The sequence below is a fragment of the Rutidosis leptorrhynchoides genome, chromosome 7 (genome assembly GCF_046630445.1).
Source record: "Rutidosis leptorrhynchoides isolate AG116_Rl617_1_P2 chromosome 7, CSIRO_AGI_Rlap_v1, whole genome shotgun sequence".
Lineage (NCBI taxonomy): Eukaryota > Viridiplantae > Streptophyta > Magnoliopsida > Asterales > Asteraceae > Rutidosis > Rutidosis leptorrhynchoides.
Genome location: NC_092339.1, coordinates 87,718,772 through 87,729,567, shown reverse-complemented (window position 1 = coordinate 87,729,567; position 10,796 = coordinate 87,718,772). Strand labels below are relative to the sequence as shown.

The window sequence follows — 10,796 nt, the reverse complement described above, 5'->3', positions numbered from 1 at the left end:
ATAAAGAGAGAAGAATAAAATTTTTTATATTATTGTATCTTACAAGGCTAACACATATGATGTATTTATATTACAAATTTTATTATGCAAAGTTCTATTCATATGCATGCGTATAAATTATTAAATTGTCATCCACATGTTTTTTAACTTTTAGTATCATAACACCTACCACAAAATTGTCATTTGTATACTTGTTTTTATACACTTTCAAACAAAAGAACTTTAATAAAATTTCTCATTTATAAATATCTAAAAATTTGTGACATATAAAAACATGAAATATTTTCATGCTTTCACACATAAATTGTTTGAAAAAGTTTACACCCTTGGTATGTAAAAATACAAATCTACTCGTAATAAATTCATTCACACTTCCCTTTATGTGATGAAAAACAAGGAGATAGGTAAACTATGCTTCGCTATGGAATGATATCACAAATGAAGATTAATGAAGTCACATTTTTATTATTTTATAATTTTCACCGGGTGATCCCTTTTTCCTCAAAAAGTATGGAATGATATCTTTAACTATTAGGTGGCCCATAAGCGCGTTGCTGCTTCGGGTGGGAATCAGTGGCAGAACTTGACCTCGACTCGAGAGGGGGCGGAACTAATCGAAGGGGGTAAACACTAAAAAAAAAAAAAAAAACCTTATTTTTCGTAATTTTTTTTTTTTAGTGTAAATTTTTTTCCCCGAAATCGAGGGGGCGGATACCCCCTTTTTTTTCCTATAATGTTCCGCCCTGGATAAACATGATGGAAACTAAAGTAAAGACAAACAATAAAATTAAGGAAAAAGTATGTTTTACCATGGTTTCTAACATTTATGCATATTTACATGATTTACAAAGCACGCTTTAGCATAGTTCTTAATATTCACACAAAGATACATACATGCTTTGTTTACTTGGTTGTGGTTCTTCAGTCATTGCTCTTTCATTCTTTGTCCAAGGTTTCTGCAACATCATCAATCGAAAAGTTATTTGAAAACGAAAACAAAAGTACCATGTGACGAAGAAACATCATAAGAAGCTGAACTAAATCCATGTTGAATACTTGGACAAATTTCCACCAATAATGAGCAATAATTTCAACAAACAATTGTCAAAAAAGACATAGGACACATACCCAGTTTTATTTAATGCGTGAATATTTCGAAGTGATTGTATATGTGTTTTTTAACCGTTGTTTGACGTATTTTGTTGTTTCTTTTCCACCCTACTGGTTCAATGCTGTATACTTCGTCTATTAAAAACTCTGGTGTTTCCTCTACTGGTTCAATATTATTTCCACTTATGCACAACACAAATTGAGAAAAAACTTACAAAATTATAGAAAACAAATAACAATAAACAATATCATAAGTAATACTAAACAACACTTCCAACATTTAACAGTTTCATCATCTTCAACATGAAAAATGACGTCATTAACACCTACGATGAAACCAATAACAGAACACTAAACAACAGAAGATAAAATAGCGATACAAATCTGAATATCAACAACCAAATATGTCGACAATACCTGAATAGCTATCACTGAAACCAACACTCCTAATAGCTATCACTACCATTGGGTACCACATTATTAAGGACAACTTGTAATGTACTCTAGCTGAATATACAGAACCTCTTTATACAGAAGTTGCTGCAACATCGTCTCTACATGTCATGCCCAAGTGTAGAGAACACCACCAATATTCAAAATTAGTAAGCATATAAATGCATAACCCAAGTATCAATTGAAAAACCATTATGTAATACGAAGTATGAATCAGAGATTGGTGAGTACTTAGGCAGTTAATTATATCGATTAAAGTTTCCAACAGCCAAAGTACACTCAAATTTTCTGCAGCATATCTTCCTTTTAAAAAGTACATTTAATGACCTGTTCAAAATTCAATATAATTCATGATATGCACGTTAAGACTGTTAAACTCAATAAAATCAAATTTATATTGTTCTTAATCTACTCGAATAGAATACATAAGAGGCTGGTTATTCATGCTTAATGAAGAGAAAATTCATATTAATCGACTAATGTAGAATTTCCAGCTATACTTTTTCCAAACGTGTAGCTTAAAGACTTTCACATTATAAGTAATCTCGCTCAACAGTAAAATTGAAGACTTCGTGAAAATTTAGTACGTACTGGGTCGAATTGGGAGTCCAGGTCCGGACTGACTGATGATCTACTTCGCAGAGCTGCCATGCTCTTTGATTGTATTTGAACGGGAGAAGCAATGGGCATTTGTTTAACGTGGCCATCTATGATTAGTTCTAGATTTTAACTGTTGAAATATGATAAAGTAAAAAAAAATCAAATCCAATATTACGTACAGTTAATCCTATTTTTTACACACATTTAATCCTCTTCATTAGTCCGATTTTGATAACGAAAAAATTGTTTAGTATGACGGTCAGCAATAGCACCATCATAATTCATGATGCATTTCAAGTTCGTTTACATCTTGAGGACTTGCTCACTCATACATAAAAAACAGGTCTACACTACACACTGAAATAAACAAATGTATTTTCTACTGTTAGTTGGTTTAATATCAAATTCAAAAGCAAGCAACTATTAGCTTAAAAAATATTTAACATAAATAATGACATGTATAAAATAACTACTGTAACAATCCTATAGAATGTACAATAATATTCATGTCAAATTTTTTTTTTTTTTTTTTTTTTTTTTGGTTAACGAGGGAACCCGCCCCGCAACACCCACATTGGAGCCCTACGGACCGGTAAACCCTCGGGTACCCAAGGGCCGAGCCGAGCCCCCAGGCTTACCCGGATCCCAGATGAAGCATCCTCAGGTGAGCTCCCTTTTTGAACGAAATGGCTTCGCAAAGATTCGAACCCGGGTGGCTCCCCTCACAAGATGAAGCATCCTATAGAATGTACAATAATATTCATGTCAAATGTTGGTAACACTTACTTCATATAGCCGATTTGGAGAAGGTTTCATGGCTCGTTGGTGTTTGGCATCCACCATGGTACACCACTTATGTTTCTCACTACAGAGAAGTCGAATGCATGAGGGTAGCCGTGGAATAACTACTTCAAAATGCTAGAGTTGATATAATCTGCAATGGACATGCAAGTGTTTTAAGCATTATTAGATTTTGACAATTTGAGTGATTAAGTAGATTTGGGTTATTTTTTAATCCATAGGCCCATCTAACAAAACTAGTCATACATACAAAAGGAGGATTAAGCCTAAAGCAGTACTAATACCAAATGAACAAAAATCAACTTCAAAAATCAAAAGTATATTTAAAACATTAAACAAACATTAGGGTTTACAGTAAATTGAATAAAGCATCAACCATTTCAACATTAGGGTTTACAGTCAACCATTTAAACTATCCAGCACCTTAAAACAAAGCAGCGAGTGCAACACTATCAACACTAAATGGTAAATTACCACCTCTTTCAAATAAAGATTCTAAAACGTAAACATCATCAGTACGCAAATACAGAAAACCCAATTAGAATCAAGATTCAAAATACATAAACATGTATGTATCAATCAACACAATAAACATAACTCAGATCAAATTACATCAAAATGTATACATACCATATAACGCATCTATTGCCACCAGCAAAATAAACTCATGATCATCATCTACATTGGCTACATAAAAGCAAAACCTTAGATTGAAAACCCATAATAAATCTTACACAAATTATTATAAGAACTAAAGGGAACTGGTCACATATGTCATCTTACAATCGTTTCCGACAGGAACCTATTCACAGTGTCGTCTTCCTCGACATTCCGGTCACTTTTCCGGTGTTTTTGAAATATCCGACATTAATATATAAAATTTGTAAGGTTTTGTCCGGAAAATCGTCACGGTTTCGATGGTGGTAGTGGCGTTAGCTAATACGGCGGCATGAAGGCATAATCGACGGTGAAAACGATTTGGGGTATTTCACATTTAGAGAGAGATAGGACGGTTGATTTTGTCTGTGGATCTGATTTCTTTCACCTGTACCATAGGGTGTACGCATGTACTTGAGCCCAATTAAAAAATCTTATTAAACCTGCAACAACCACGTGTCCAATAAGTAGCCACGTTTTTTCCACTAAAACTAAGCTTAGGAACAGGAGAATATGGCAATTGGTTGCAATTGTTATCCAAAAAAAGGTCGTACAAAACGGCAAACACCCTCTTTAGCTGATATAATTATTGTAATGTAATACGGAGTATGACATATATTATGAGATATTATTATAGAAAGGGCATAATTTAAAATTTATTATAGAAAGGGCATAATTTAAAATTTATGTAAGCAATATCGATATAGGTTCTACAATTTTAAGTAGAAATGCAGAATACATATTTTAAGTTTTATATTTATATTTATATTATTTATATCTATCTATCTATATATCTATAGATTCTATTATATTCCTAAAACGATAACATCATAAATAAGCTTTTTTTTTTACAAAAGAAAATTAAAAAATAAAAAGAAAATTTTTTAGGTCATGTTGATGATGTCATAAATAATATTATTATGCAAAAAAATAAATAAATAAAACACCCCTATTAATATGGAAAGAAAATAAATAGTATCATACGACATCCTTTTTTTTACGGTATAATATTTCATACGAAAACTGATTGAAGCACCTAATCAAAAGCTACTAAACGCGTATCAATTACAACTTACAAATTTCCTTCAAATGCTTCACAATCACACATATTCTTCATCACAAACAATATTATACTCTCTTTAAGATAATGAATAATCGACATTCAATTCATATTCAACATCAATTTCAACAACAATTTATTAATGAACGATGTAAATATTCATGATTCAAAATCCTTGATTTCATATAAATCTGTCTATTTTAGGATTTTTATTTGTATTTGTGTTTCTGATTAAATGTGTACATTCCATGCTTCGAATCAAATGTTGTTATTTGGGTTAATTCGAATCAAATGGTTCCTGAATGTTTAATTCCTTGATGAAAACGTTATATAAAGGTTATAATATGCTTAATATAATTTATAAGTATGTTTAATTCCTTGATGAAAACGACCTTTTCAAAGTCAATGCCTTTTGAGTTGTTTTTTTTAATACTTTTGTTTGGCTTTAGTCATGGTAATCTACAGGCCGAAAATTTTGATAGTTGATACTGATATGTATATGTTTAATATATACCAGTTGTGGTAGTCAATACCGAATTTTTAAATATAAAGAGGGTGAAAGCATGACTTCACTTATGAAATTTTTAACTATTGTTGAATTGATAATGAATTGAAGGATGTCGTATGATACTATGAACGGTTTTTTGGCATGTTAATTTTTTTGAAAAGAAAACAATCAAATTTGTATTTGATTGTTTAATTAGTTTTCACACTGTGGTTCAACATTAATTTTATTTTGTTTTCACATGCCATATGATCACAGATCCAAGTACTTTCAGCAACATGTTTCTTTTAGGGAATAATAACGATTAGATATTTGTGAAATTTCTTTTAGTGCGATTTGGCTGACTTCCAGCTAAATTGGGGTAAATGAAGAATTAGCATACTACCTGAGTATTGTGGAAAATGTTTCATATTTCTTACATGTTTCTTTTAGGGAATAATAACGATTAGATATTTGTAAAATTTCTTTTAGTGCTATTGGGCTGACTTCAAGCTAAATTGGGGTAAATGAAGAATTAGCATACTACCTGAGTATTATGGGAAATGTTTCACGAACCATCATAGAATAAGTGAACCACATCAAAACAAGTTTTGCGTTAGCACAAAGTATGAGATGCTTTCTTTTCCTCTTTTGCTTATGTATAATTAATAATTTATCTACCAGTTATATGTTCGATCTATTCCTTGGCAATTAGTTACTCCATAATATATAAAGCTATTGTAAAGCAAGATATGATTGTGAAGTTTGTTGAATATCACATTGACTATCTGATGTGTCTATGGAAGCTGCAAGGTGATTATTGATGGTTATTAGTAATCATTAGTTGTTGGAGTAGCTTTACATTTTATGCAGGTCTGATAAATGGGCCTATATTATACGAGTATAATGGGCATAATATGAAGTTAGGTTATGTATTATTTCCTTGCAATTATCAGACATATTCTAGCTACTTCGGTGAAAAATTGATACAAGGGATTCAAGTTCAACTGATCGCCTTTTTAAAAGTATTGACCTTCCATTAGTATGAAAGAATTAGTGATCACCTGGTCAAGTACAACGACAAGTTTCTTAGTCGGAATCCGTGGTTTCACGGGTTATTAAAATAAGCAACTTTAACATTTACATTTACTTAATACCTAAAACATGTCATTAAATTGTATCGTTTAAACAAACCCGTGATTTCACGAGTCATTTCACTAGTTTATATTTATATTTATATTTATTTATGTGTGGTGGAATTTCATCCATATGTTTTAATAAAAAAATAAAAATTGGAAGTTTGGAACGCCATATTCTTGCTAGATCTTTTATTTCTATATAATATACTTGCCTTTCAAAAAAAAAAAAAAAAAAAAAAAAAAAAGTCGACCAAACTGCCATTTTACTTTCTCAGATTATTCTAAACGAGAGCAAAAGCTTCACCTAATAATGGGGTTTCACAAATTACTTCACAATTAGTGTGAATGGATTTGTTAATATTTGACGTTCATATATGTTAAAAATTTAATTAAAAGTTGTGTTATATATCTGTGATAAATTAATTAAAAGTTCACACTTTTTGAAAATGTGTAAAAAGGTGTGTATAAATAACAATTTTGTTGTAGTGTAAGTCTTATGTTATTCTAGATTCGGGCTCGCTACAATCTTGACCTAGATTAAAAGTCAAATTATCCCCGTTAAAGATTGTTGCATATCATCCTTTGATATTATCATGCCTTTTTCACTAATTTACTTCCAATCAAAAGTACTTTTATAAATATATGTGTGTATCCGATAGTACGTTTCTCATTCCATTTGAAGTTCACACCTATTTGGACTCCTATAAATTCAGACACATTATTCTATCTAGCTACAAACTTCCCTCAACCGCCAAACGGTAATAACCAAGTTAACCATGTCAAGAGTCTTCTTCATATTATCCCTCCTCATCCTCTCATCCACCCTGTCCTCCGCAAGACTGGGACCCACTACCTCCGTCATCCCCATTGAAACAACACACAAGGTAATAAGCTAACTCTCATGTGTGGAACGTGCAATGTTGAATAAGTTAATAAAGATTGCATAATTATTTAACTAATGGCCGACTTTATATTCTAACTTGTGTTATGTGTTATTGTTTATAGGGTGTTGAAGTTGAAGAAGGATGTGAAAGAATTGGTGAAGAAGATTGCTTAATGAGAAGGACCCTTGTTGCTCATCTTGACTATATTTATACTCAAAATAAGAATCCATGAGAAGTTATTACTTAAACATTATATTTTATCGATTAAATTAGTGGACTATGTACTTGCACACGATGAAACAATGTCAACTACATTAAATTTGGTTGAACTTAAGAAGAATTCTTGATGCATGATTACAAGTTTACAAGTGTACTCTAATACTCTATTATATTCAACATCAAATACGGTATTAATCAACACGCATCACACTAAAACTTTGTTAACTTGCAAGTACGTACATATACTAAGATCATTTGTTATGATGACTGTGACGTGGAGTGGTTGTGGGAAACTTTTAGGTGAGATAATTGTAACGTGACAATGTTGTGGGATGAAGGGGTGTAGTAGATGATAACGTGCATGATGTGAAAAGGCTGTGAAAAAGGACAAAACAAATAGGTGCTAAACTGCATTCAAAGTTGCTCGACGCCTCATTTTTTGCCCATAAATGCCCAATAAGGAGCATTTTGGATTGTCACATCATGCTCAAAGGGCGTTGTAGAGGCACGAAAGGAATGGTCCAATACTAATAGAATTACATATGGATAGACCATAGCAGTGCTAGACTGCTAGTTAATTAGTTCCTGAAGATCAGGTAGTTATCATGGCATTTAGCAAACCCGCGCAGGCGACCTGCAGATGAATTGTGTCCATAAGGTTTTATTACCATATAGCACACCCAAGGCAACTTGAATTTTCTTCAATCATCTTAACGAAGTTGCAATGTATCTTGACACAGATGAATCATACAGCATTTTCTTTTGTAACAAGAATATATTGTAGGATGCAACCATAAGATATAAGATATCGTAGACAATGGAAGTTGAATAAAAGCGATTCTATTCGTTTTTAACGTAGAAGTACAATAATGTGCAATTAAATATAGGTATGAGAGTTAACAGATATTTGCCCGCAAGTTGCTCAAATGGTTATTACAGATTCATGGGCCGAGTTTTACCCGCAACGGGTATGATATATCCATGACCCACCCGCAACCAGTCAACGGGTTTAAAATGTACCTAACCTGCACCCACTTGTGATTTTTAAAATTACTACCCCCATCACGGGTACGGGTCACCATGGGTCACGAGTTTTTTCTCGCCTATTGCCATCCCTAGCTTAGACTCATTGCAAATCAATCACTGTGACATTAGGTTTAAACATGGATTCAATATAGTCACATGTAACATGTTCCCTTTTCGTTCTTGGGTAGGTTAGAAAATTATTTGAGTAGAGATCAGTTCAATGCAACTCGATTTACCTTTTTTGGTACTTAATGTTCAAGGACCTAATGAACACTCACTACCAACTCGCAATTAATCAGGACTTGATTATTTTTAAACTTTTTGGCATAGCAGAAGATTTATTCAGTAATCTACTATCTGTATCTGTCATATTATGTGACCATTTCTTCCTTAAATGTATACAGTTTGTGCACACACATATATATACACATGCGCTGCACAGACTCTCTCAAACACATAAAAGGAAGTATTACTTTCAAAGTAGAACTTATGTAATTTCATTATGATTTTTCGTGTCGTTGTAAACTGATGCAAACACACAAGAAGTCATGTAATAACTACATTAGAGACCATGAAGGCTCTACAGAGTTCATTATGTTCAATCAACAAATATATACACACAGTTGTATTGTATAACAAGAATTCAGGCTAAAGAATTTTGTAACAAACTTATGCTGATGCAAAACTCCATGGACTGCTTAATACGTGCAACCAAACCGAAAGACAAATAGTCATAACAGTATAAGATTTCGTACTCACGTACCTGTAAACTTCACGTCCTCTGTCAATCGCCTCTTCATGAACCCCATCAACCTTTCGTTTAACACCCGTTGATAACTGATCCAAGAAAAAATCCAAAAACGTTCGTATAGTAGTAAACGTTACCCTCCCCGTTAAATCAAGAACTAGCCTTCTGTTACTAGGAACAGCCAAAGTAGACGAAATCCTACTCACAATACCATCACTTTCACTTTTTTTCATTTTCATTTCATTCAACATCAGTCCTTTCTCGTTAGGATTCGTTATAACCTGGTGAGATGTTTTCACAAGAGTCTCAACAGCACCGTTACAAAACGAAGTTAATAACTCCGTTACTTTTCCTTCATGTGCAGGGTTTGTTAACCCTGATAAGATCTGATCATACGGGTTAACATCCATAGTTTTGTCAAGATAAACAGTCACTAATGTGCTTACAAACTGCTGAATACAATCACCAATCAATTTCTTACATTTCTCTTCAGCTATTACGTCCACCCATTTCTGAACCGAACTTGTTGAACCATTTATATCAACCTCTGCACCCGAATAAAACGCCAAAACCATATTCTTAGCGAAACTCCCAACCACAACAGAAACAAAACCAGTTCCTGCAGGCGAAAACAGCTTATCCAAAGCTCTATCTGCAAAACTATTACCTGAATCAACCTTTCTCGCACCAACCTTATTATAACCTCGCAAAATTCCAACAGTTAAAGCTCGTGTAACACTAACGATAGACTCCGAAACCTCATCGGATCTCGTAATTTTCGACAACTGTCTTAAACTATTCGGGATTTCATCAGAATCGGACTGTATGAACTCTTTCAAATCCTTTGAAACGACACCGATTGTCTCAGCAGAATCACCTAATAATTCAGCAATCGAAGCTAACGCACCGAAGACCTTGATGAATCTTTCCCTCTTTTTGACCATAGAAGGTAAATTGTAAACCCTAATTGCACCATAAGTTGAAAACCCTAACGCTGCAAGGAGAAAGATCCATTTCTTTCTCTTACGAGTGTAATTCAAGCTCTTATTCACAAGATCTAAATCCATATAACACTTAATTTCAATAATTGGGTTAAATTTTCGTTGACTAATTTCGGAATTGCACAATTGAAATCGGTAGTTGACCTAGGGTTTTCAATGGCAGATATGGATGCAGTGGTAATATTAACAGTAACATATAACTAAAAAAGTGTAAGTATTTGGGTAATTTTACGAACCTCGAGAGCGAAAAGGTTGGAGTTGCAGAATCTTTGCGTACCAAATTAGAGAAAGTAGAAATATCATGTGCTTATATTTAATCAAAGTTGTGTGCTATAAAAAATATTTGGTTAAGTTGGACTTTGACCCCTTATGTTATCTAAATATTACTTATTGGCCCCCATACTGTCTACATTCACTTCTAAAATGGAGTCTTGTGTCATTGTTGATGGTGGTTTTATTGAAGTTTATAACTGCTTTTAAATTTATTATCAATTATCAACTGTAACAACTCGTTCAACATAAGATTGTAAAAAGCAATTTATGTAGTGGCTAACTAATATCTCCTATCATAATTTTTTGTTGAGACTTGGTGATAAGCAATAAGTTTGTTGTTT

The 10,796-nt window shown here is 32.9% G+C and overlaps 1 protein-coding gene and 1 long non-coding RNA gene across 5 annotated transcripts; both read right to left on the bottom strand.

Annotated features, from left to right (window-relative positions):
- Positions 1 to 1,385: 1,385 nt before the first annotated feature.
- On the bottom strand, positions 1,386 to 4,005 carry LOC139857730 (uncharacterized). Of its 4 annotated transcripts, none has more exons than XR_011762652.1 (5): positions 3,748 to 4,005; positions 3,595 to 3,651; positions 2,950 to 3,097; positions 1,528 to 1,890; positions 1,386 to 1,436 (listed from the first exon to the last, which is right to left on the bottom strand). It is a non-coding gene; the product is annotated as an uncharacterized lncRNA (long non-coding RNA). The 4 variants fall into 4 exon arrangements; XR_011762655.1 differs by having other exon boundaries at positions 1,387 to 1,664; positions 1,795 to 1,890; XR_011762653.1 differs by having other exon boundaries at positions 1,387 to 2,293.
- A 4,961-nt stretch (positions 4,006 to 8,966) lies between these two features.
- LOC139857912 (protein PHLOEM PROTEIN 2-LIKE A10-like) lies at positions 8,967 to 10,448 on the bottom strand. The gene has a single exon (XM_071846763.1). The coding sequence runs from the start codon at positions 10,246 to 10,248 to the stop codon at positions 9,103 to 9,105; it is 1,146 nt and encodes a 381-aa protein (XP_071702864.1). The 5' UTR covers positions 10,249 to 10,448; the 3' UTR covers positions 8,967 to 9,102.
- Between the last annotated feature and the right edge of the window lie 348 nt (positions 10,449 to 10,796).